The sequence below is a fragment of the Xiphophorus couchianus genome, chromosome 18 (genome assembly GCF_001444195.1).
Source record: "Xiphophorus couchianus chromosome 18, X_couchianus-1.0, whole genome shotgun sequence".
Classification (NCBI taxonomy): Eukaryota; Metazoa; Chordata; class Actinopteri; order Cyprinodontiformes; family Poeciliidae; genus Xiphophorus; species Xiphophorus couchianus.
The window spans coordinates 10,558,664-10,586,527 of NC_040245.1; the positions used below are offsets into that span (position 1 = coordinate 10,558,664).

General features: G+C 38.4%; 1 protein-coding gene across 1 annotated transcript; it reads right to left on the reverse strand.

The window, feature by feature from the left end:
- Positions 1 to 26,644, reverse strand: smtnl (smoothelin, like). Its single transcript, XM_027998932.1, has 10 exons — positions 26,523 to 26,644; positions 25,368 to 26,283; positions 7,295 to 7,376; positions 5,612 to 5,851; positions 5,459 to 5,521; positions 4,818 to 4,878; positions 4,600 to 4,740; positions 4,390 to 4,501; positions 3,721 to 3,872; positions 1 to 682 (listed from the first exon to the last, which is right to left on the reverse strand). The coding sequence occupies exons 2-10, from the start codon at positions 26,001 to 26,003 to the stop codon at positions 556 to 558; spliced, it is 1,614 nt and encodes a 537-aa protein (XP_027854733.1). The 5' UTR covers positions 26,004 to 26,283; positions 26,523 to 26,644; the 3' UTR covers positions 1 to 555.
- Between the last annotated feature and the right edge of the window lie 1,220 nt (positions 26,645 to 27,864).

The following is a 27,864-nucleotide window of genomic DNA, read 5'->3' on the forward strand; positions in this document are numbered from 1 at the left end:
TTTTATTTCCTTATTGAATTATTTTTATTTCAGTTCTTTTTTTTCAGCATCCTAACAACACAACACCCCACAGCATATCCGAATGGAAATATCACTCAGCAGCTCATCACATGTATTCTTGGTTAACATTGGGTCAGACGTTAAAACAGCAGGTCTGAGCATCGCAGACACCTGGTGATTTTAGTCATTTTATAAGACAAAGCATATTTCTGCTGACGAAAAAAAAAAAAAACTTTCAACATCTACAGGCATGCAAACAAACACACACACACACACCAAGTCAATAAAAAAACCTAACGACTGAAAATCAGCACTAAAATCTGTTGCAGGTTCATCTTTGTTGTTGCTGATCATATCCAGTAACAATAAATCTCTCAAATGTGTACCAAGAGTCCAGCTTTTACAGTCAGCAGCAGCTTCTTTTGTGCCGAAGAGAGAACAGTACATCAGTTCACCACTAGGGGGCGATCCAGCCTTTCCAATATGGCGTTGGGAACTACTGAATTCTGTGTTTCATAGCTGATATCAAGCCAAGTGGTTAAAAAATCCCAAGTTTCACTCGAACTTGCGCAGGTGGTTGTAGAGCGACTGGACGTAAGTGAAGACACACATGGGGTCTGGCTTGCGACCCATGATCATCATGTCCTCCACCTCGATCAGCCGGTCACAGCCCGCCTTGGTTCTGAGGACGGGAACAGATGAAGACGAGTCATAACAGAAGAATAGACAGGAAACTGAAATGCAACGAAGAGCCTGACTTTGAAGAGTGGATGCTTCTACTAATTTTGCACATCTGGAGACCAGAGTGTACTATTATTGATTATTACTGTTATTTTAAAAACAGCTCTGGCTGGATAAATATGGCCTGTTTTTCAGGACTGAATTGAATTCTGACTCTGGACTTTAACTGGGCCGTATGAACACCTGAATATGACCCAAACCAGTAGTTCTGGCTGTATGTTTTGGTTGGTTTTTCTGTTGGAAGGTAAACCTCTGCCCCACTCTCAAGACTTTTCAATCTCTTTCAGGTATTTAGCAGAATCCATCTTCCCATCATGGGAGTAATGAGTTCACAATGTTGTGGCTTGTAATCTCTCTAGCACACATGGTTTTACACGAGGAGCATAAATTTTGGTCTCTTCCAACCAGAACACCTTCTTTCTCGTGTTTGTTGTGGTTGGTGATAAACCTTAAACGGGGCTCATTATAGCTTTCCTTTTAACAATGGCTTTGTTTTCTTCTCGTCCTTTTTCTTTTCTTTTCTTTTCTTTCTTTTCTTTTTGTTTTTCTCCTCCACAGAGGCCTGTTTTGTAGAAGAAATAAGTAATATGTGTCCTGTTGACAGATTCTCCCAGCTGAGCTGTGGATCTCCGTCACTCCTCCAGAGTCTCGGATTAATTAATGCTCTCCTGACATCCGTTTAGCTGAATTACCATGTCTCTGTAAGTCTGCAGGTGTTTCAGATCACGTATTGAACAGCACTCTGTGAAATGTTCAAAATTTGTTATTCTGTTTCTAACATAACCCTGCTGTGCTCTTTGGTCTACACCAGGGATCTGCAACATGCAGCTTCAAAGCCACAAGTGATTCTTTGGATCCTCCACAGTGGCTCTTGAAAACTTTGTCTAAAAATTAAAAAGAGCCAGCTAATACTTAGATATAATTAGATATAATAACAAACACATGTTCTGACAGTTTTTTAACTGTATTTCGGCAATGTTTGCATTGAATTTTCACAATGAAAGACTCTAAAAGTACTAGTAATGTGCTTAAATCACATTTTCTTGTCATTAAGGCTACGTTCACACTGCAGCATGAAGTGACCTAATTCCGATTTCTTGCCAAATCAGATTTTTTTTGGCATATACATATGCGACTGTTCAGACTGTCAGTTGTCCTTGACACTGTGCTTTTTATATTTTTTAAAAATAATTTTCCATCCCACAGAAAAAAAATATCATGCTTTTTTGCTGAATTGTATGTTTATTTTAAATCATAAAAATAGAAATAAAATGGTGATTTAAAAAAAAAAAATTACAACAAATCTTAGAGAGTAGAAATTTATCTAAAATTATAAATTGTCTTTTTTTTTCTTTTTTCCAAAACGTTGTGTGACATTTGCAGCTCGAACCAAGTTTTGTTTGGCTGGTCTGGGAGTAAAAATGGCTTTTGAGGTTGTAAAAGTTGCAGACCCTGGTCTAGAAGCTGGCCGTGCTTTTCAAATTCACTTTACAACTACTTTATATTGGTCTACCACATATCATCTCAATAAAGCACATTAAAGTTTGAGGATACAACACGACAGAACAGGAAAATGTTTTATGAAGTCAGCAGTAGTCGAAGAATAAATAATTCCCAATACTGGCTGGTGCCTGTAAGCCCTGATCCATATGTATGATTGTGCTGCAGGCTGTGTGATGTCAGATCTACAGCTTGCAGCATGTTTGTGTGCTGCCACAATAAGCAGGGATTTAAGATGTCATGGAGTCAGACAGAAGGAATGCACACCTTTCGCCAGAAATAAGCAAACAAAAAATGATATCAAACACAAAGAAGACACTTTTATGCCGTCATCAAGATGTAAAATAAATAAATAAAACTGAAATTGTTCTACTCTGATGTTTAGATTTGATAGCATTTTATAATTTTACAGCAAAATGGAGATGCTTTTGTTCATTGAATGTTTTTTTAAGACTGATTGTATGACATGCATAATAATTGCTGCTTCAAACTAAATATCCTGCAGGGGTTTATTATTGAGAGTAAAGTTACAACTCTACATCTAATACAGAATGTCATTTACCTGTTGCAATATTTAATAACTAGTTTTTGCTCCCTATTAATCTGGGAAGAGTTGTTCGACCCCATGTAAAGTCAGACATTTTTTCTCAGTTCTCGGCGTTCCCAGTTATCAACAGCTGTTTAACTTCTAGCAGCACTTTAAACATGCTGCTGCACAACCTTTGCTGCAAAAACCTGCCTTAAAATTTTAGGCCTGTGTCCAAGCTAACCGTCCTTCCAAAGGCACTGGAAAAAGTTGTTTTTTAACAGCTGCAGTCATTCCTGATGAAACACAACAATTTGAGGAAAAAAAGAAGTCTGGATTTAAACTCATTACAGAGTCTGCCTTTACTGGCTGTGTTTGGACTGTTTTCAGAAACAATAAAGACGTAAATGGAAGTATAAAAACGTGGGAAGAAGTGAATTTTAATCATGTGAAGACAATAACCCTAAGAAACACAAATTGTTCCAAAGTGCAGATCAAACCGTGGCTGTGTTTCTGATGGATTTGGCTTTAGAAAGATACTCCTGCTTTCATCTAGGTATGTAAAAACAAAATAAGTTTTTATTTTGTCCTTAAATAGAAATTTATAGAGTTGAAGTGCCAGCAGTTTCTATATTAATCAGTAACTGTAAAACCGTGACACCCCACAAACTCCTCGTGCTTCAAAGCAAGTACCATGAAAAGTGGAGGCAGTATTCTAACAATATTTATTAATCTCCGAGGAATCAGTGTTAAGATTAAAGTTAAATCTGTTCATCTTTACTCAAACTTAATTAAATTCTTCGTCCTGCATCCTGCTTCTAAACCTCAGCCCCTATCAAACCCATCTGTCTTTTTTTGTCTACAATGATGGAAAACAGAACCAAGTACACTAACTATATTTGAATACATCCATTTCCTGTCAGGTTGAACCAGCATTTTAGTTTCATACTCACTCTGCAGTTCCAAAGGCTAGCTCAAAGTTGTGTTTGCGATTGGCCGGTGATAAAGCGTTGTAGTCGAACTCGGTGGGAAAGAAGGAGTGGACGAGGGCGCAGAAAGCCATTCCATCGCTCCAACTGGACGAGAAGTTTTGGATGTCGATATTCTGCAGAGAAACAAACAGGAAGGAGATGGAGATCTAAGCATGACAGAGAAAACGCTAAAATATTTAAAAGTAAAATTATCCAGCTTGTAAAACTACCAGGCAGCCAGTTGTAGCTTCATAAAGCCTGTCTCATCGCTCACTGTCTCGCCCATAATGATGATGGGTTAAACAGACGTTCCTCTCCCTCACTGCTCTCAGACACTTTCAAGAGTCTGCAATCGTTCCATGCAAAGGCTGCACTTAATTCGGCTGGAGTTTGGCTTAAATCAAAGCGTAAGATGTCAAGTAATCAAACCAGCGTCTCTCAGTGGTGGCTAAATCTCTGTGAGAGCCGGGGCTTTGCCACGCTTCTGTGACCAAAAGCAAAACCACATGGAGGAGCTGGCATGAGGTCTGACTTGGAGAGTCCAGAAATGAATCAGGACATAAAATAAATTACTGGATTCTAGAAATTTTAAATATAACCTCAAATCACCACAGAAGATTCCACACCATCACAAAACCTAAGATGTTTTACCTGGTAGCCTACGGTCTTGGAACGACACCATTCAAGGAGAATCTGCTTAATGCTGCTGGCGGTTGAGACTCCAAAACTCTGAGAGCGCTTGAGCCCCGCTGGTTTAGGACGACTGCGCACAAGGAACACAAAAAAAAAGACACATAAGAGAGTGATGCCCAAGTACAGAGGTTTCAAAGACAAACCATCACAGATCAGCTTTATACTCACCTGTGACTGACTTCAGAGTCTAATCTCTCGAATATAGATCTCCGAGCCTGAGCGCCGATGTTACGGGGGAGAGTCTGTGACCTCACCAGCTCCCGCCTCCTCTCTCCCACCTGGCTGAAGGCATTGCTTTTGTCTTCATCTCTGCGAGATGCATTGAAGTCACATCAAGTAACACAATCGTCATTTGTCCTCAGAGTTTTTGCTTCACAATAACTCACCTGTCATTGTGCTGCAGCCCTGAGTAGGTCACAGACTTAAAAGGAGCTGAGTTTGCCTTGTCTGGTGAAGAGATCCATCAAAAAGAAATCAGCTAATGCATGATAAAGGTACAGAATGTAACTCTTACAATAAAAATGTTTATAACTGTCACCATGTTGTGAAATTATAATGTGAGACAGGTAATCTGTGAAAAGATCAAACTCCTCCACCTCTTCCCTGCTGCTATTGCCGTCTGAAGAAATGCACCAGTCAGAAACAACCAATCAGAACCAGGAGGAAGGTTTTACGCTGTCAATCATCCTAGTGAAGGCGCTGCTAAATGTGCTAATGATGAAGAAACAACTCACTGCTACAGGAAAACCATTTATCTGCCATCATCGATGGTCATGCTAACTAGCCTTAGCATTTGTGACAGACTCTGCTGACAAGAAGAAACTGTGTAGTAGCAGAGAGCAAGAGGAGGAATGGCGATGATTGACAGCACTAAGACCCGCCTCCTGGCTCTGATTGGTTGTTTCTCATTAGCACTGGGAGAAGGTAGAGGAGCTCGATTATCAATCACGTACAATAGAGACAAATTAACAAATATGTAAGAAGGTATTTTTCATAAACGTTTATAAACACACTGTTAACCACTCACCCTGGAGATTTGGAAATCCCAGAGATCGGACAGGAGAGGGGGTCCACGTCTTGGCAATAGATGCTGGCAACAGGGAGGCCAAAATAACTTTGGGTCAGAAGATTTTTCAACAGGATATTTAAAGTATGTCTAGTTGATTATAATCTCACACACCTGGTTGAAGAGCAGAACTCTCTGCCGGCTGTGGACGAGAGATGCTGGGTGAAGCCTCGGAGGATGGGGAAGACATGGAACCAACAGGGCTGCTGGGAGAATTAGTGGAAGCCTTGATTTCAGTTGTCTTGGTTGTGGCTGTGATGGGAAGGTGGGGCATCCGCAACGTGACGGGCGCCGCGTGTTCAAGAGGGCCGTCTGTGGACGGGGAGACCTTTCCCTGCACCAACACCGAATGCTCTGTTGGAAAATATAACGGATAACACTGAGTCAGTGATTAGACTCAAAGCACACTAAATCATCAAATACGGATGATTTAATCTATTATGCACCCCAGGGGAAACAAAAAATATATTTAATTAGTAAGTTTTCTTTAGAAGTCAGTATTTTATAGCACAATCAAGTTAAGATGTTACCGTCAGTTGTTAGAAAAATGCTACCACTGCAAAATTAGCAGTTCTTTGATTTCACTCTTTGTTCTTTTATTCTGTGAATTACTGACAACACGTTTGTAAAACTCCAAGCAAAAATTTTGTATTTATTTGCACAAAATGAGAAATGGTCAAAATAACAAAAAGGATGCAGTGCTTTCAGATCTCAAATAAAGCAAAGAAAACATGTTCATGTTCATTTAGAAACAACAATACTAATGTTTTAATTGAGAAAGATTTCAGAAATCAATGTTTGCTGGAATAACCATGAGGTTTTCAATGGGGTTCAGTGCAGTGGGCTCTTAGTTTTTTCCAGACCTGTATATCAAACATAACATAAAAGAAAGTTGACTTCACAATTTAATACATGTAAATTGGGGCTCTGTGTCTTTAGGAAGTTCCTGCTCTTTCCGACACCCCACCTTTATTGCTTCATCACAACAATGCTCCTCCTGGATGCCTTTTACAACCATGGGAGTGTTGAACTGAGAAGTAGTTTGTATGATAAATTCAGCTGACTCAAATCATCAAAAACATACTCCAGGTATGTTTTTGATGCTTATAACATGATGTAAAGTGCAAACAATGACTACATCCTCATATAATCCAGTTCAGCAGGGTTTGGGGTCATTAATGTCTGACTATAGAAGTATTTTATAGCAGATTAAAGGTGACTGTGTCATGAATTGCAGGTGTGAGGTGGTGAGGCAGATGCAGCAGACCCAGGTAACGTGAGAAATGACGGTTTTAATGATAAATAAGTCCAAAATAGTCCACAAACAACCAGGCAGCACGACTGAGCAGAAGCCAGGGCTCAATGCCGGTAGCAACTGGTAAATTGACTGGACAACCCAAAGGACTGAACGCACATAAGACGAGGACCCGACAAAGAACAGACACACAGGTGACACTAAATACACTGGGGGTAATCAGGGAACAAGAAACACCTGGGAGTAATCAAAGGGAGACAGGACAACACGGAGACTCAGAGACACAGGAAACTCAAAATAAACACACAGAAAAACACGGAACATGACAGACTGATGACATCTTTACATCTCCTCAGAATAAAAAAGAACTGGTAGAAACAGCAAATCAACTCAAACACATAAATAATGCAGAATAATTACATCACTGGGTACATTTTACAACTGAGGACAGAAGAAACCATCCTTCATCTGTCATGTAAAATGTGATTCTGAGCAGACAAAGCAGTTCTTTAATGTGACGTCCCTGTTGGACATTTAATCACCTGATGGGTTAGCATGACCGTTCTCCTGTCCAGCATATGTAGGTACTGGGTCAACGTCTATTGGCTCTTCCCGCTCGATGCTCTGAAACACACATGGAGTTATGATTAGGAACACACAAGCAGCCTTTCATTGATTTAAATGGGATATGAAGTCATGTTTGACCCTCGGGGGTGGGGTCGTTTTTCCACAGCGGGGAGCAACAAGCTGGAACACAAAACTGAAAAGCCACTAACTCTAGAGCCAAAACACTTAATCCTACATCGACCACAAGGAATGATGTTGTGTTTACAATACTCACAGCTAAATGAGGCACTGGATCAGCGTTGGATCAGACAGAACAAATAAAGCAGAATATCTCGGGATATCAAAGAGGGTGTTTTACAGGAAAGCTCCATGGTGTTCTGTTGTGTTTCACCCTCCACCTCTCGAGATAAGACCCAAGAAGATTAAAGTCAGGCAACACCGTCTCTGATGTCCTGCTGAGAGACCAACATTTTATAGCAAAAATTAAGTTTGGATTTTACTTCTTTCCTCTTTCTACTCAAAACATTTGGCTAATAAACAGCTATCACAATCCAGAGGAGACACTTCAGTCTCAAACACTTTATACACACGGAGCTGCTGATTCACAGAAGGACGAGCCGTCACTTTCCATGCAGTTCTGTCACAGATACACAGAGCTTAGAGAGTTGATAACCAGCCCATCTAGTACAGAACAACACCACTGAGGTCAAAAGTGCGCTGGTGATAGCAATGCATGTTTCTTTAAGCTCAGCTCCAAAACAGAAACCACTTAATACATTTGTTGGATCACAGCATAACAAATCCAGAATCAGGAGGCTAGCTCTTCCTTCTGCAGCCACGTAGAAATTCCTCCTTACTGACATTAAAGGGGAGATGTTATATATTATTATTATTAGGGATGCCTACTTCTACAATTCTTTGGGGCTGAATTCCTTCAGCTCCTCCAGACTAGCGGCAGCAGCAATTAGCAAACATCTGGTGGAACTGCAGGGCTGAAAACCTTTGCAAAGCAAAATAGTTAATATTGTTAAAATATTAACAATAACAAATGAATTGAAAAGGCATCCCCACCCTGTGATTATTTGCCTTAAAGGACCTTTGTTCCCAGAGAAACAAAGGTCAGCATGCAGCTTCAGATATTAGAGGTAGAAATTAGAAATCTGGGTGTTGTGATGGCCTCAGACCCGAACATTCAGAGCCACATAAAGACAGTTACAAAGTCGCCCTTCTATCATCTGAAGAACATTTCCAGCAATAAAAGCCTAATGTCCCAGCAAGATCTAGAGAAACTCATCCATGCGTTTTTTCTTCACAGATCTAATCAGAAAGCAGCAGCAAGCAGCAGAGACTCTGCAAAATACTTACACTGGAACCCTGTAGCTCAGAGAATAGACTTTAAAATATTTAAGTTAGTTCACATGTGTCAAACTCAAGACCCACAGGCCAAATCTGACCCGCGATAGCTTTTTATGTGGCCCTCTAGGTTCTAGACTAAACACTAAGTGTGCTTGAATATTATGTTATCAGTCAAGTAAGGAGTTTTTATCTGCTTACTGAGAAATTATATCAATCAGTCCCTCCAGTTTCTTGAGAATTATCTTGGAAATTAATGCAAAATCAACGAGTCCCTGCACATTTTTGCACTAATAATTGCAAGTTTATTGCAGATCTTTCTCAGAATTTCTCAAAAACATATTTACTTGTACTAAACAACTGCCTCAGCCTTAACTGATGACAGATTATAGTCCATAATCTACACAGTGAGTAATAAAAAGTCACATTTACCACCATAAATAAGCACAAATATAGCAAATATTTCCAAATTAGTAACACAAACACTTTTTTATTGAAAAACTCACAAAACGTATCACAACATCCTGGAGGGACTGAAAAGATGCTCAATAATAATATTTAATTTTAATTGATATTTTCAGAGTTTGTGAACAGGTTTTATCAATACATTCTGCCACAAACGGAACCTTTAAGAGCATACATGATCTTGATTTGGCCCAAAACGAAAATGAGTTTGATCTCACTGAACAGTTTAGCACTAAAATACATTAAGGATCTACTGTTGTTGTACCAACTTTTCAGACCTCTCAGGTCTTATTGACTTGATGCACTAACTGCTCAGACATGTAAAGTTAAAGACTAAAAGTCAGACCTACATTTGGGGCCAATTTAATACTTTTAGAGCTAACTATACATCATGAAAATAAAATGACAACAGCTCCTCTACCCACATGGAAAAATGTAATATTCTACTCATGGTGTGAGAAACTTGAGGAAATTGCTCCTAGTGTAAATGTGTGTCTCTTTGCTTTAGCTCATGATGTAGGAATGCTGGTAGGTCATGAGTGTTAAAATAACGCAAGAAGAGACGCTGTGTGTGGTTCTGCGCGCGTACGCTTGTGGTGAGAGGTTTCATAAAGTGCAGTGAACCCACTTAAAGAGGGGAAAGGAGCACAGTTCTGCAGAATATACTGGATATGCAAAAGAAAAGTGCAGTGGAGTCATTTTATGCTGCAAGATTGGAAATAATCTAAAGGGGCAGTGAGCTGGAATCGCTAGGTGGAAACAGCTGGCTGTCCAGGGAGACAAATTGTTGCCTGGCTTTGGGACTGGGAGCTCCCTTAGCTGAAACATTCAGATGCCAGCCGTTGTTTTTGGTTCAGAGGGAGGAAACATGATAGCCGACACGCTAAGGTTTTGTAAACTCTCTGGTATCTCAAGGTCCAGCTTGCTGGCAGAACACACTGACTTTTGCTTTGTTCTTCATACAACAACTCCACATTGGTCAAGGCTGAGCAGAAGGTGAAGGACATCCAGCGCTCATTATGAAAGCAATTGTTTAATGGTGCATGACACATTAGCAGAATTACTTTAAATAAAGCTAGTCTACTTTGGAACATCTGAAGAAATCCTTTTAATGGTTCCAGGTTTTATTAATCAACTGGATGTCTGTTAAGCGTACTTTAAACCTTAAAGGTCTGAACCATTCTTTAAAAATGATTGGATTCTAGCTGTGTGAACGTCATTGTACATTCAAGTGGGAATTGTTAATAGGAATTTACCTTATTTTCTTCTAACCATGAAGGCCAGGAAATAATCAAAGAGATGCTCTTAAAGGTCGATACTGAGGTTAGCAGCTCAGCGTCACATTTTTACAGTGAAAATGTCACATATAACCTGTGCAGACACTGAAAACCCAAGATAAATATGCAGCTGCTTCGCACTAGAGTTGAAAGCGAAGAGGGAAAATGTGTGTTTCAGACATTATTTGTATAATTTTAATTAGAATCTATATAATCTAATCCTGTTTTAATTTTTCATCGCCAATTCTACTTTTAAAAATGTATCCCAGATAAAAATACTCAAACTTACAGAATTGGGCTTTAAAGTTTCTCATATTATGTCATTTAATTACCAAAACCTTTAAGGATCTGAAAAGTTTTGCTTTTCTGTATGTAATATGTTCTCAGTATAAATGCAGCTGTCCTGTGAAGGCCTCAAAAGTTTGTTAGAAGACATTGGTGAACAATCATGAAAACCCAGTCGGACAAGCATAAAAGAATATCTGTGAACTATGAGATCCATCTAATAGTAAATGGAAAAGGTTACTGTACAACAATACCACCAACATATACAGATGCCCTCAATCCAATCTGATTTAGGTAGAGCTGTTTGGAAAATAAGCAAAAAAATAAATAAAAAGGAAGGTGTTTCTACGTGGTATTGAGTCTACAGCTTGTATTTATGTAGGTGATTTCTGTTCATTGCATTTAATTTTATTTGCTGGTATTGGTGTAAAGGGGGCTATATGCAAATAAATACATTATTGTTATTTGTAAAACTTTATGAAAACATAAATCATTTTTCTTCCAGTGTAGTTATGCGCTACTTTGTGTTGGTTTGTCATGTAAAATCCCAATAAAATACACTAAAAATTATTGGGTTTGAATTCTTCTGAGGGACGATGTAAATATATTTTTGTTTTAACTGATTCTATTGCAACTTCAAATTTAATTTAGACTTTTTTTACTTAGTAAGGAGATAATGGGATGCAGTGTGGCAAGATGGTACAGAGACAGGAAACTCTCCACACATGATGAACTCAGGGGAAACTTTTTTTTTTAGTTCATCTTCACCCTAATCTTAATTTTGTTAGTTTTAAAAGTGGACCTAACATTATCAAGGTGCAAAGGGAATACTCCACCCTCCTAGTCTGACCTTCTACAAGCAGCTGTCACCCTATTTCTGTAATATGCAGAATATAAACCCACATATGCAAAGTTCACCTGCTATTACAGTCTATTAGCTGTTTTAGAGACGCACGAGAAAAAGATCCCTTTTTCCGTATTTGCAAAGCAACAAATCAACTTCTATCTGAATTTGCGTCACTCGTGTATTAATAGGAAATTGTAGCACATGCAAAGAAAATAAGACAGAGACAGAAAGTGGGTCTAAAGAAAAACCCAGCATATAAAAGCAGGAACAGGAAAAGATAGTAAGGGAAAGAAGGAAGTTCAATTATGCAAAAATTGAAATTTAAAAACATGGTATATTATGAAGCTCGAAGCTGTTCTGTACCAGGGGTTATTAAAGTTTATTATACCATTATTCAAATACTCCCGTCTACTACTGGTCTGTCTGTTGTGTTGTGCTGTTATAATGTTGCTCTGATTTCCATTATTTTGTATTTTATGGTTCTCTGTCTAACATTTTTGTCCCCATAACAACCCTGGATGTCATTAGAAAGAACACGGCTTCAAATAAATTGTTTTAAAAATCTCTTATGTAGATTCTTTACATCTAGATAGAGGAAAATATTTCAAGCCGTTATTTCTTATAACTTTAACAATTATTGCTTACAGATAATGATAACGCAAAACTAAGTGTTTCAGAAAATCTCACCAATTTTAAAATAAGCATTTTTAGTGTACAAATGTTATGTAATATTACGGCAAGAATGAGCAAGAAAACGGTTACTGACATCCAACATGTGGAGAGTAAACTATGAAAAGGTCATTGCTGGATCCGAGCATATTCATAGAAAGTTGAGAGAAAGGAAAAAGTGTTGTATAAGAAAAGGTGCACCAGCAACAGAGATAGATGGATGAATGGTTGGAATAAAATTATAAAAGATCTGAGTTTGACTTTCTGGAATGACAACAGAAAACATAGAACCGTGCTGTTTTGTTTTTGCCAACATGACAGAATCCAGTCATGTTGGATTATGAAGCCAGAAGCATATTACACTGTAAAAGATTTGGGCTGCATTTAGTTGTGTCAATAAATGTAGGAAGTTTTAGGTTATAAGAAGATAAACTTACAGCGATAAGTTGTGTAATTTTATCAAACCTCCAAGAATAAGCTAGCGTTTTTAGGTTAGGTTAAAAACTGAAAGAAGAAACAGACAAAAGTGGAAACTATTTCCCAGGATGCTTAGCGGCATGTTTTTGTATCCTGAGATGGAAGTGAGTTACATTGATTTGACTCTTGTGTTATTCAGGCAAATGTTTATTTTAAGTTTTCAAAGCTTGAGGATGACGTTTTGTTCACACTAAATGTTTCTGAGCAGAATTCATTGTAATGTTTTAATAAAATTCAATGTCAGATCAGAAATTTTGTTCATGCAATTTGAAACAAAAAATGTAATTATTCTAAAGTAAAATAAGCAGTTATTTTAACTTGATATTGTGAGTGAAAGTACTAGAGAAATGTGTGCTCTTTAACGAACAGTTTTTTCTTGCATATTGTGAAATAATTATTTGGTTTGATTGCAGCATTTACTTAAAACTCACAATTCAAGATTAACAAACTTAAAAAAAACGATGTTTAGACTTGTTGCTAAATTAACTTCATGAACTTTAATTTCTGAGTTAAAACCAAAGCAATTTTCTTGTTGACTTAAATTGCATTTTCAAGGTAGCAGGTGGACTTTCTTTTTCAAATTAAACCACCACCAAATGTTTTACAGTGTACTATGCATCCCAGCTACTGTGAAACTATGAGAGGAAACCTTTGGTGACCAAGGACTGTGTGGCATAATTTCCTGTTGGGGAGGGGGAATCCTCTCAGAGGAAGAGAAGCTCATTAAAACCACCTGTTCCTCAAGAACATTCACGCAGCCTGCAATTTGTCTCCAGGAATGATCTCAGGGAATCCCGTTCTGGGTCAGGAGTGGAAAGAAACAATTAAAATCTTTGAAGTGAGCAAATATAAAACGGTAATTGCAGGTGAGAGTCACTGTACAGAGAACATCGTGCCTTATAAACGTTGTACTTCTGAAAACAATTTATGACTGCTGATATTTTGTTTTTGGAAATTACCTCTTAAAAAGAAGTGGTGAAAGGCGGATTTCTGTTTTTTCTTTTAGTTTGGACATAAGCCAACAACGTCTTGGTTCTCGCTGGAAAATGGAGTAAACAAACAACAGCAAAGAAAAAGGCGGTGGGGGGACTCGGTGCTAGATGCACAGCCAGCCAAGTACTTTAATAAATGCATTTCACATTTACAGGGCAGTTCAACCTCTCTAGGGCTTAAGTGGTAAAATATATGGACTAACACTTCATAAAATGCCATACTATACATCCACTCCCAATCTGTTGTTGATTTAGTCTGATTTATTTCCTTTTTGGGACAGTTTTAGAAAATAAAGCTTAGATAAATCTGTCCTTATGACAGAAGGGAATGAAAAACAAATGTTCTCTCTACGTGTATTTGTAATAAGCAGAAACTCCATTTATCAGCAACAATGTAACTTATATTTCTGTTGTGTTGATATGACTTTTTAAAATATTTAACTACACTGTTAAATCAGAACTGATTAAACCTACAATTCTTAATAAAACTCAAACACATGGCATTTGAAATACGTATGTATGTATTTTAGTAAAGTACACTTTTTTACTAATTAAAGAAGTAAATCAGGGCAATTAAAACCAAAATGTTTTACCAAATTTGTTAAACGACACATAGCAGGTCTTGCAGGTTCAATTCTGATTTTTTTTAATTCGATTTTTTTTTCTGCATGCTACTAAGCAGATCTTAACTGCGACTGCAATCAGACTTCTGTGTGAACGGTTCATCACCCCAAAGAAATCTGCATGCGCAGAAGATTCTTATCATTAGATATTGATAATTGTTGGCAACGATAATTATTGATTTGCTTTTTCATTTAAATACCTGAAATATTGCCAAACTGATCGAATGACCTTTCCTGTTTTATCCACAATGTTTTTATTTTGAAGTACGGTGGAGAAGCTTTAAACTGCTACTGCACAAGTTACTGAACAGGTAACTAGGGAACCAAAGAGTGAGTGAGTTAGTTGATGCCACCAATATTGCTTAGCTCTCTATGAGAGGCTGAGTAGCTAAAGCTTTTTCTCTGCCTACATCTCCCAGAATGAATACTTTATATATTGAATATTCTATCTGATGTATTCTTTATTGATATTAATCATGTGCCTATCAAAATATTTGTTGATTTTTTTGTCCAGCTCTATGTAAATGTATACGTTATGTCACTGCCATCTTCTTGTATGTAAAGTCAAAACTCTTCTTTCCAACCACCAACCTTTTCACAATGTGCACCCACCTCCCACAACAAATTTTCCTCAAAGTACCCTCTGGGCATGACTCCAAAACACTGCAGCTGGAGAACAAGGAAATGAAATCCAAGAGTTCCCAGGGTGGATTATCTGACGTTGTCAAGGAGCTTAAAATCTATCATCTCCTCAAACTGAGTGCCAGCAAGTCTCCCTGGTCCTGCAGGGGCAGCGAGGTTGAGCTGTCCCACTGGTCGGTCACTTATTATTAACCTGTTTCCACAGAGATGATGACGGGAACATGGCCTATTGTCTGGAAGTCATTAAGAGAGCCAGGGGTAGCCAGGGAGTGGTTGCATACCTCTGTTAAACCCCCAACATGTACACACACAAACCCTGGTTACAATGGTGCTCCATTTAAACTTCTACTCATCTTTTTCATGTCATTACACATCCATTTTAATATCTAATAATGTTCCTTACTGGAAAAGGTATTTAGAAAAAGACCCTGATAAGCAGCTTGAGCTGCCAAACCACAACTTGAGAGCAGAAATGCCCCGGCCAAGAAGAGTTGCGAGATAACGTAATAGTATGTGGTGAAGTGATGCACATTCAGGTCAGGTTGGGATCACAGATGGGCTCACACTGTTTGCATAAGTCTCCATTATGAGTCATAAAACTGTATTTTCTGCCTCACTCGTGACTGTAATGTCAACCACAAAACAGATAGATTCCAGGAATTGGTCTCAGAGCTTTTCTTGCTCTGAGGGGGACCAGAACCGGGGGAGGGGGTTTAGAAGTGAGTCTTGGGCCACAGAGCACACGGAGGAATGGAAGTTAGATTAGGATTTGTTTGTCATAGTTATCAGAAACAAACGGAAAACTTTCAGATACCATTTTCATGGAAATAAGCCCCACTGTACCCACCTGTATCTACTTTCCTTCACTTTATCTCCTAGGAAAGTTTAACTTCATCTAGTTTTTACATCCCTCCTTTTTTATGAGCAGATCTTTTGTAGAACAGATAACCCAGATTTTCAGTAGTGCTGGGACTATAATTAATTAGATCAATTAAAAATTTAAGCGCAATTAATCGCGAGCCAGAACCTTGGTTGCTTGTTTCTGGTATGCCTGTAAATTTGACGCGCAGGTGACATCCGCAAACAAAGCAATGGATGATAAAGCTGCTACTCTTAGTCCACCCAAGTCTCATTTTTCCTTCAAAAGATAATTTGATGAGATGTTGGAAAAGACTTGTGTGTCAGTTGTGCAAAAATGAGCTTATCACCAAAAAATACCATCTCAGTGTAAAACATGTAGCAAGCACAGATGTCCCCAATACTAACGTCAGCGTTCATGGTCCACATTTCTGAACAAGTATTTTTCAAAGGAAGTTACATGAGAAGTCAGGTTTTCCTGAAACAATTCAAAGCTGAAGGATTATAACATCCCTTTGCACCAATTTGATGGTTGAATCACCTGAATAACAGATTAAAAATAATTATCTTCGCTGTTTTGCTGCTACATCATTCAACAATTTAGCAGAGGTTTTTAAATTGAAAATGTGTGTTTTGTTGATATATGATTTTGATTTTTTTTTTTTTAAAAAAAAACATATCTAGTTTATTTGCCTAAAAAGTAAAGTTTGTTTTGGAGAAGAACGAATTCACAATTGAGCAACTGATGCGGATCAAAAATACAAATTCTGGAATGCAAATGTGAAAGCCAAGTGGACCGAAGCCCACTCCAAAAGCAGGAAGCAAACTGTAGCTCAGGACATTCTGAGTAAATACAACCAAAACAAATGGAGAAATGGCTCATGGCTCATAGAGAAAAGAGGAATCCTACAACTGCTAAAACTGCCACAGGTTTTTCAAAAGGTTTGGTCCATTTCACAATACACAATGTGAAAGCAAACCATACCAGGTGGAAATGTAACAAATGTTGCCATTTTGCTTTCCAATCAAACCAAATCCACTGGACTGTCATGTGTGAGAACAACCTAAAAGGCTCCGTGCAAATGAGTAAGAGTGGTGTAATTCAGTTTGGATAATGATCATGACATTGAATTTCTCCAAAAGCACAATCTGTTCATCATCCTGATATCATAACCTGACTCATCTAAAACAGCGAAGAGGAGAAAGTGCTGCAGCGGCCTGGTGTTCATATGAGGACATGTAAAGGTTAAGGCAGAGATAACATCAGGTTTGAATTGAGTAATGTTTCTGGAAGGTGGAAGTGAAGGCTGGGCTCTAGTTGCTGAGACAAAAATGAGCATTTTGCTGACTTTGTGCAATTTGGGAGCTTAACACTCAAATAAACTTCTAACATCACCATGAGATTTCTCTAAGATCCTTTTATGAGTATGTGTAATGTTTCTTGCAGAGATTAGACAAAGCTTGAGACAATAGTCAGCTTCAGACTTTCAGGAGAGGTAGTGAAAGTGCAGATGTTCATCAGAATTAAAACCACATTTCCCATAAATCTGGCTGCTTGCTGCTCGAGTCCTTTGAAAATGCTTTTGCCTTTCATTCCTTCCTCTCTCTGCCACCCCCAATAATAGCCTTCACTGAATTTTGCAGCAGACGGCTGACAGAGAGAAGGCCACAAAGTGTGCCTGGTGATGATTTATCTCTGTTTAATTTGCTGCTTTTGTGCTGTAGAGTGAAAGTTTGTTTGACTTTACAGCCTTTAGCATCTACAAATGTCCTAAACTCTTCTGAAGAGCCCCCGATGTATGACGTGAGTGGTGCACTGAGCCATAAATCAAGTCTCTCAGTGTTGATGTTGAGCGTAAGTCGGGCCTCTGACCTGCCACATCTAATCTGCTCTGTACATCTGCTAATTAACACAAGCAGCAGCGTCGGAATGTGCCCAGTGCACTGGAGTCTTTATTTGTAAAGGTGTGGTTGCAGAAAATGTTTGAAGGGGAAGAAGGATGAAACTAATGCACCTTCCCGAAAACTTCTGCAGTACGGCAAAAGTATTCATACCCCTTAAGCATTTGCATATTTGTGTGCTATGATCTTCCATGTATTTTCTGAGAATTATATCTGATGAAACAACACAATGTTGTGGAAAGAAGAAAGGTAAAGGAAAAATGATAAATGGGTTTAAGGGGGGGTGTCATGTATTTCCCAGTAACAGTCCCATTTTATAGCACAATCAAGTAGCTATGTTATTATAATACTGTGTTATTACAAAAACGCCGCTTATATTGAACATGACTTCAAAGGTATCCGACTTCAGAATTTGATGTCTTGAAACTGGGTATCTGTCTCTTTAAGAAGCTCCTGCTCTTTCCGACACTCTGCCTTCAGGATTCAAAGATTAAATCAAATCAAGTATTTTGACAACAAATTATTAAGAAACCTATCAGAAAATTCTCTTTTATTTAATGATATATATTTTTATAAAATATAAATAAAGGTTTGTTGTAAATGTTTTTGTCAAAAAAGCCACATTTTTTGATCATGATTGACTTGTAAAAGCAATAAAACGGATAAAACATTAAAGAGGTGATAAATTTGTTTACGTCGTGGCAGATGGTGGCTTGTACTGAGCCAGAAGGTTTCTTCTGTGAAAGGGAAGTTTTTCCTCTCCACTGTCGTTGCATGCTTGCTCGGTATGAGGAATTACTGGAAAGTCAACAACACAACGTAAGGGATTTCCTGCCACTTCGTCACACCAGTTGTCAATGATTTGTTGTAAGTCATTGACTTGATGTAAGTCTTTGACTCCTGGTGTTTATGAGTTTCCATAAATAGAATAGTATGTAACTAATTTGAATAATTAACTGAGCTTGCTGTCTTGTTTGACAACTTGAATCAGTTGGAATGTATGTGACTGAACTGTAGTTACTATTTGCAAGGTGTATTGAGAAGACTGGTTGTGAATTGGCGCTATATAAATAAACTGAACTGAATCAAAGGAATCAATGAAAGACGAGTTGATTAAATGAGACAAAGAAGAGCTGGTGTGGAGAGCAGCAGGAGGAGGCAGACAAACACGCTCTAAACAGAGGTGTCTGAGCTAAATCAGAGGAAACAGCTGATTGACGAGTTCATCATGTACTGAGGAATTGGCCGAGCTTGGCTTTGGGACAACCCGAATAAAACAAACAAATTCAAATCATCTTCTTTTTTTTTAAATGACAAGGTAAGAAATAAGAAGATTTTGCTTCCGGGAAGATATTTGTTGATGTGAGACAAGGATTGTAGTCGAGAACAGGAATGTAAGGAGTGATGACGAGGAGGGTAAATGTTGTAATCCCTCCACACGCCACATACTCTCAATGAAGCACAAGAATGCACACAATGGTCCACTGGGCCAGCTGCACTGGCAACACTGGAGTTGTCTGCAGAAATGTTTTATGTGTGCTGCAGATTGTGAAGCGTGGAACAGGTTCAGAAACAGAGGAAGAGGACGCTGGGGACAGGTTTTAGATCTTTGTCCTCACTCTAACCTCAGCTAATTCTTGCTCCAGAGAGCCATCAGAGAATGCTAGAGCTGCTTCCCATCAGAACTCCAGACCTTCCAGATGGAAACACACAAATACAATCACAATCTCACAGATGGTTGGGTTTTTATACAAGAATTTTTATGTGAATTCTGCTGTAGAGAATCAGAAACATGCAGCAAACTGTGAAAAGGTTTCACATAAACATGTTGGAGAAAAAGTAAATCACACGCAGTACATTCTGGGTTTCAAAGGAAAGGCTTCATTTATCGTAGAAAGCGATTAGCAGTCACACGGGTGCCTGGTGCAGGTGTGCGGTACTGGAAGGAGCTGGAATCATGTGTGTGTGTGAGTGGCTTTTTACGATGACTTGGCAAGTCACCATGACGCTGTACGGTAACAGCTGGAGAGCAGGCTGCAGGACAGACACGCCTCTGCACATCTCCAACTTCCAGCTTTTTACTGTATCTATTAGGAGAAGGCCTCCATGTTATGTCAACAGACCTGTTTGAACAGCGAGTTGAACTTTATGAACTGGATCTACCTCATCTCTCGTTGACAGGCAGACGAGGACGTGGCGAGGAGAGCCAGGCGTAATTAGGGTTTTAAACACAAAGGTACTAATTTTACTAAAAAATTAAGTATTACAGTAAAGTAGTACTGGCTGACCTTTGTCCTCAGATGTAACACAGCAGAATACACCTGAAGTGTGATGTTGTGTGTTGTGCTAAGTTGACAACAGGGGATCTCCCACAACTTAGACACACAGAAACAAAGGTGGCCTTGTGTTGATTTGGCTCTGATCACCTGATTTCACAGAAGATAACATTCCTCAGCTCTATCTGTTGCATGCTTTGGAAATTACAGAGACAAGCGGGAGCATCCACTTGCAAATGATTTTTTGTGTGTATTACTTGCTGTATATTTTGCATACAAGTTTGTGTCATAGTGTAGTGTGAATGCAGAATGAGTTAAAGGAGCTACATCTGTATGTTGAAGTGCCTTGTCCTTTATTAGAGTGACACTAGGTGTGGGCATTTATTGTATTGTGTATCATTCATCATAATACATTTCTTAGCATGATAAGAATTTTATTATTGTCACAATAAATTCCAATTAATGATGTTTAACTCCCCCAAAAGTGTCCGTATTGTCGGGATTGTTAGTTGTACAATTTTCTCTGTTTGTTATCGTAGTATCAATAAATAGCAATTAATTTGCAGTTTATTGGTTCAAATCACATTTCTTTTTGTGACTGGTGCCCTAAATGAAGCACATCTTAAATAGGTATGTTTTTCAAGAGCACTATTTGTGTTTGTGAGGTTGTGACTGCTGTAGAATTACCTTAAAAGAAAAATATTGTCACTTTTATTAACACAATATTACCACAAAATATTGTGATGAAACTTTAAGTCCATATCACAAACACCTAAGTGATACAATTTGGCAAAAACACAAAAATATGAGCCTCTTTTAATCTGAAGCCCCTAAAGTAATCCAGTGCAACCAGTTGCCTTCAGAGCCCAAGAGGCAAAATCTGTCTGTAATTTAATCTGTAATTTAAGCTGTTTTCTAAAGTCTTCAGGGTTTAGTAAAAGATGGTTAGAGAACAAACAGCATCACGAAGACCAAGAAACACAGCAGAGAGGTCAGGGATGAAGGTGTGGAGAGGTTGGGTTGGTTTTAAAACAACGTAAACTTTGAGCTCCTCACAAAGTTCTGTGTTAATCCATCATCAGGAAATAAACTGCAAACCTACCAAGACATGTCCATTTACCTGAACTGACAAGCCGAACAGGAAGAGTGTCATGGCAACAGATCCAGTATCTGTGTCACTCTTCAAGCATTCTTGGAAAGGTAAAGGATGCATGCAAAATCATGAATTTAACTAAAAATACAAAAAATGAAGACCCAAAGTCTCTCATTCCAATTTATTTTCCTTCTTTCCAACAAAGCACAGCACACACAGTCACAAACTGTTTTGGTTTGTGCTTCTGCAATCCTTCTGCAGTTTCTGTTTTTCTGACCTACATTCGACTGAACAGGAAGTAACACTTTCAAAATAAAAACTGGAAATTCATAATAAAGTTAACCTAAACTGATATTAATTGTACATCCTGAGCATTACAACAAATCCAAGACAAAAAAATATTACACAAAATATATAATGTGAATAATCTTTTTGTCTTATCTTTCTCAGATAAAAGAAGGAGCCAAGAGGTCCTTGTTATCTCTGGACAATAATCAACTACACCTTGATTCACAGCTTTAACATCACCCTGATCACATTATCCCCACTAAGGAATATTGTGGTAACAACATCATTCCAAGCTATACTATGAATGTTTTCTTTCAGCAGGGACAGAAAAGCCAGTCAGAGTTCATGGACAGATAAATAAAAGCCAATCCAAGAAGAAAAGCCTTGCAAAAGACTTGGCATTTAAACAGTGAACTTAAACTTACAGCCACTGGAATGTTGGAATGGTCAAGTCAAAGTCTAGAACTAAAGTTTTTGAAAATGTTTTTCTGGGTAATATATGAGAATACTAAAAGAATTATTCTTTTAAAAAAGAAGAATAGACAGTTTCTTGAGTTGACTCTAAATAAGATCAAAATGCATTTAGTTTTTTTTAACTGTATGGAAAACAGGTGTTAAAACTACAGAAATAATACATTTCCTAAAATAAAACTTGCATTCATGTTTTCCATTGCAAATCCATAAAAGCCTAACAAACACCTTAAACTCACTTATCTAGCAATAGAATAACTTTGAATAATCCAGCTGTTCCTCAGCTTGTATTTAGTCTAAATATTTAGAAACTCTGAACATAGTTTCCATTTCATAAAGTCATGATAAACAACTCATATATTTCTGATCAGGAGGAGGCTCGTCATTAACTGATGAAGTGATGAAGAAACCAGGAGATGTTTTTTTTTTGGTATAAAGAAAATCAAGCCTAGGAAATAATTTAAACCCAGAATAAAAGAAAAATAAATGATAGTATTTTGAGAGACTTTCAGATGAGTCTAATTCCAGAACATCCCAGCGCGACAGTGAAACTGTTTCTGATAGTAACTCCAAACCACACAGCAATAAAGCTCTGACTGGAGTTTTTAGTCATCATTGATGTTGTGAAGAACTATGATGAAATGCAGACTTGGATCATAAAACCAACTTTTAGACTGTGCTAGAATCAAAAGAAAAATCAGCCAGTAGAGGAATTTGCTGGTTTTTAGTTTCACCCATCAGTTCTTAGAATGAATCAGTGGATTTAAGATCCTCTGAAAACCAGAGAAATTTTAGTTTGAATCCAGAACTATGCATTACTAATGCTTAAATGGGGAGTATTATGTGTTCTCCAGGCACACAGTGCCATTTTATAGAAACAATATGGTAACCCTTGTTACATTCAGTTGTTATAAAAATGCTGTATATATTAAACATGACTCAAAGGAAATTAAGCTTCACAATTTGATGCCTTGAAATGCCTTGAAATTGGCTCTCTGTCTTTTTAAGAAGCTTCTACTCTTTCTGACACTGTCTTCAACATGCCAAGGCAACAAGATGCATGTTGAATGGTGAGTTCAGCAAACTTACACCTTCACCAGGTGTTTGCTAATTGCTGCTGCCGCTAGTCTGTAGGAGCTGAGATGGTGAGGCACGGAGACACCAGTAGTAAGTAAGCACCCTTGAATAACCGCCATAGAGATTCAGGGTTCCTCAAACATGCATGAAAGAATCAAGTCAACACTCCAGGTACATTTTTGATGAGGTAATAACATTGCAACATGGTGTAAAGCTCAAAAATTTTGATTTTGCGTAATACCTCCCTTTAAAAAACCACTGGATCCACATGGTTCAGGCAGGTCAAACCCAACAGTGACTAACCAGGGCCTGCATTTCACAAAGTTGATTTCAGATATTTGTTTCAGGTCTGAAAAACCCTTCAACCGCACTAACCTCACCTCCCAAGAGCCTGCTCGGCTCATATTACTGCACTTCATAAATCCTTAAGGATCCTGGCAGAACGCTATTGTGCAACCACAGCGACACAGCCAGTGTCTCCTATGACACATCCACACAGCCACAACGCAAGAGGGCTTCATTCAAACCACCAGCATGTGGTAAAGTTTCTCTTCACCACATGCTGAAGCATCCCTTTCTGCTTTTGTATCTTAACTTTCCATCTATTGTTACACAAAGTATTTGGCATTTAAATGTAAGGTAGAGGTTGAGAATAGTTACAAGCCAACGGTGCATAGACTAAAAACATTTGCATGGACGAGAGTCTTTAACAGTTGACGTCTCAGCCGTTTGGGAGATGTAAAGCGATGAAGGCACCGAATAATCCTGATATGGTGTCAAAGATGCTAGAATTTTTCACAAAGATGTATGAGCTCAAGCTCACATGCACTAAACAGTATGTGTAGAGCAGCCTAGTCAACAGAAATATGAGAAGTCTAAAAGCAGTGAAAACAACAAAAACCTATACATTTATCTGCAAAATACTAACATTAAGAAGAAAAGCGATAATTGAAGCCAAAACGATAAGCATCTCTGAAACTGTAGGCCACATAGAAATGCTACATCTAAGTGTTATATAAATGGTGGTAAAAATATGGTGATTAAAAATGTAAAAATTTGAAATTATTAGCAACCCACAATGCATCCTGGGAACGTATTGAAGGAGGTGAAAACAACTGTAAACATAATGCATGATGCAAAAAATTGTACAAAGTAGGAATTAAAAGTAGAAAGGTTTCCACTAAACAGGAAGTCATTTTTTAATGCTACCACATACATGACTCATCATCCATGATGGAAAACATATCTTGCTTCCGCCGGTAAAGCCACTTACAGAGTTATGTTGAGTTGTATGGTTTCATAAGCAACATACTTTAAATTTTAGTGAATAAAGAGAGGTAGGCAGCATGAATGTTACATGGAAAGATAATGGTGGACCATAAAATGCAAATATAGAATGAGTGGTGGACGTTTAATTTACCCCACATATAGTACAGCTTAAAGTCAATACATAAAAGAACTGAACTTTAACTATTGTAAGTACCCATTGAACTGAGTTAAAGTTATGCACGCCATTAATGATAACAATTTTCAAGACCACGTAGTTCTAGTTTCCATCAGTATCATTTAGAAGCAGAACCTGCAAGGTGGATTACTCATCTTTTAAAATTAATATTTAGCTTAGTGGAAACAAAGAACGTCACTGCTATTTTCCACTTCCAACAAACCGGAAAGACTACTCTAAGGCGCTAGCTACTAGATTATTGTTTTGTTCTCCTGTCAACAGCACCTCATAATGTCTCAATCACAATGATGTTGCAAATTAACTGTTAAATGACTGAAAGTCACTGATCAATGTATGAAACAGATAACAGATGAGCTGAGGGGTTTTTTATAAAAAAGAAAGAAATGTCAATGAAAGTGACAGTAATTGAAAAGTTACCTCTCTGTTATAGTTACATAATGTTAAAATGTTTTAAAGTGGAAGTATTATATAAAATTTAGGGGGGGGGGGTTGCTTTATATTACTAATACTAACATTATTCTCTCATCAATAACATGCCTGGAGTGCTGCTTTGATTAGTTCATGCATGTTTGTTATATCATTGAATCTCCAATGGCAGAAATTCAACGGTGTCTAAATGTTTCCACAAAGCTCCTCCTTGGAGCTGCAGTCAATTAAAATGAGCTCAATAGTTTCCATTTTAAAGGAATCAAATAATCAATCATTTTTGAAGGGCAATTTTGTTTACAGATTGTCAAAATACATATTATTTCTGGAATCAGAGACAGTGACTTGCATCTCTGATTTTATGGACCCAATTGCAAAGTCAAATTTCTTTTTTTAAGTTACTTTTAATATATGCAGCATTTTTATAACAACTGAAGATAACACTTTATTTTGCTGTGAAATGACACAATGGGGCTAGAAAATACATAGTATCCCCCACTTAAAGGGTCATACAACATGATCAACACTGTAAAACTGTAGAGTCTAACTTTGTAGTACTCACGTTGGTCTTGCTGGAAACAGCAAAGGTAGCTCGGCTGGAGAAGCGTGTGATGGAGGGGCTGCTGCTCGTCCCTGGGCTCATCATCATGGAGGAGCCTCTGGAGCCAGCAGGAGGACTGCTGGAGTTTGTGGGGGAGGAAGAGAGGTTGGCACGGGTCGATGAAAGGCTTGACTGACTGCTGTAGGGTTGTGTTTGGTTTTCCAAAGTGAAGTTCTGGGTGCTGGCTTGACCTCTTCCGTAGATCACCTCCTTCACATCCTGATGGTTCTCCTGTATGTCGTGCAGCTCGTTCTTGTGATTCTGACTGTGGTTGTTGGTTGTTATGTTCCTCTCACAAGTGAGGCCGTTCAGGAGCTCCACTTGTCTTGTGAGAGCTTCCAGCTGGATCCTGAGCTGACGGTTCTCCTGCTGGAGCTGAACCACAGCCTGTCCAAGCGGACCGCTCAGGTTGGCGGTCTCATCACAACGCCTCTCTATATCGAGTTTAAAATTGCTGACCTCTGCATGGATCTCTCTGATCGCATCCCGCAAAGTATTCTCGTAACGAGTTAGAGCTGAACACACGGTTTCCCCCTCTGGAGAGGGAGAACGGTGGTGACATAAGTCTTCCATCTGAGCCAGGGTTTGAGCCTCCATGAGCCCAGCTGGTGACAGCTATGGAAAAAAGCCTCACTGTGTTTGAGTTAACGTCTGAGACTGAGCTTACTGGCCCCTGGAGACACTCCTCAGTCAGTCTGCTGAGGGAGTAGGGACTGATGCACACCAGGGTTGAGAGGTGAAACCTAGAAGGATGGGGTGGGGTGGGCCAAAGGTCTGGACTGTGTTATACCCACTCCTCCAGCTCTGTCCTGATATGAGGCTTCCTGACGTCTGTCTTCTTTCTCAAGCTCTGCTTTTCAAGAATCAACGTCTCATACTGCAAAAAGGAGACGAAAGATTAGAACATGCAACATTCATTCAGCAGGAAAACAATTAGGCAAGTCTTCTAAAATCCCCAAATGATGTCAATCTAAACACAAAGAAATACTGAATTCTGTTTAAAAACATTACAAGACAGCGAGAGAATCTCATTAACCATCTCATCAGACAAGATTAGTTTTCAATGCTGCCACAAAGCTTTGTGGTGAGGTCATGTTCAGCTGCAGGGAAGCCTACCCCAGCTCCAATCCGGAGGGTTTCTTTGAACAGCTGTATGAATCTGTCCTGGAGTGTGTTCGCTGAGCTCTGCTGTGCTTTGCCGGCTCTCTCAGGTTGAGCACTCCTCTCTTTTGGGCCGGAGGAGGGAGGAGAAAGGGAGGTATCAGGGAAGAGGGCGTGTTAGAGTGGAGAACCTCACTGGAAAGAGTAGTAAATGTGACGAGACGGGGGACAAAGAACAACTTTCTCTCTCTGTTTCTACTTATTCCTTTCTATTTACATAAAATAAAATACAATATGAATAAAACTTATGTCATGAAAAATGAAAGAGGACCTGAAAATCTTTCGCATTTAGCATAAAAATCTAACATTTTGTATGAATTTGAAGTCAAATTAAAGCACATTTCAGTGACAAGGCAGTTCAAAGTGATTTACATGATAAGATCATCATGATTGCGAAACAAGCAATAAACATTACATTTATCAAATTCCATCATCAAAATAATCAATGCACATCAAATATGTTGATCAATGTGTCATTTGCTACTAACTGTAAACTGTAGGGCCTTTAGTGTTGATTTAAAGTAACTCAGAGTTTCAGCTGTTTTGCAGTTTTATGGAAGTTTGTTCCAGATATGTGGTGCATATATGCACCACATATATGTGGTGCATATATGCATATATGCTTCTATATATGCTGCTTCTCCATGTTTGGTTCTGGTTCTGGGTATGCAGAGCAGATAAGACCCAGGAAAACTAAATGTTCTGGAAGGTTGATACAACAACAACAAATCTTTTAATGTATTTTGGAGCAAAGCCTTTAGTGATTTATAACTAATGAAAGTATTTTAAAGTCTATTCTGAGCTACAGTGAGTCAGTAAGGACTTTAAAGTTGGAGTGATGTGTTCTATCCTCCTGGTTCAATTTATATTTATAGACACTCAATTTATTTATTTAGACAATTATATGCTTAAAGGTTATGATTGAAAACTGAGGACCACCACCCTCCAAGAGTAATTGGACCCCAAGAGAGCAAACATTCCTCACCAGATGGCAGTGGCGTGTGAGTGCCAATGCTACTGACAAACTCCTTCAAATATGTTGACACTGAGCCCTCCTGAAAACTGTCAACAATCTGTGTGTGTGCCAGTAAGTGTGTGTTTACAGGGGGAGGTTGTCTCCTCATAAGTGCATTTATCGCTTTCCTTCAAACACACAGGGGGGATAAGTACAATGCAAGCCAAAGATATTAGCTTAATTGGTCAACTGAGGTAAATAAAATGGATTCGCTTTGACATAATTACTAGAAAAATGTTCTAATCTAACCAATCATTGCCTTTGTCTGCCATAACGCACCAG

Excerpts from the sequence above, each read along its gene's own strand:
- smtnl (XM_027998932.1), bottom strand. The coding sequence starts at position 26,003 with ATGGAGGCTCAAACCCTGGCTCAGATGGAAGACTTATGTCACCACCGT. Across the intron at positions 7,377-25,367 it reads CTGTTTCCAGCAAGACCAAC|AGCATCGAGCGGGAAGAGCC; the intron begins GTGAGTACTACA and ends TGTGTGTTTCAG. Across the intron at positions 3,873-4,389 it reads CCAAGACCGTAGGCTACCAG|AATATCGACATCCAAAACTT; the intron begins GTAAAACATCTT and ends GTTTCTCTGCAG.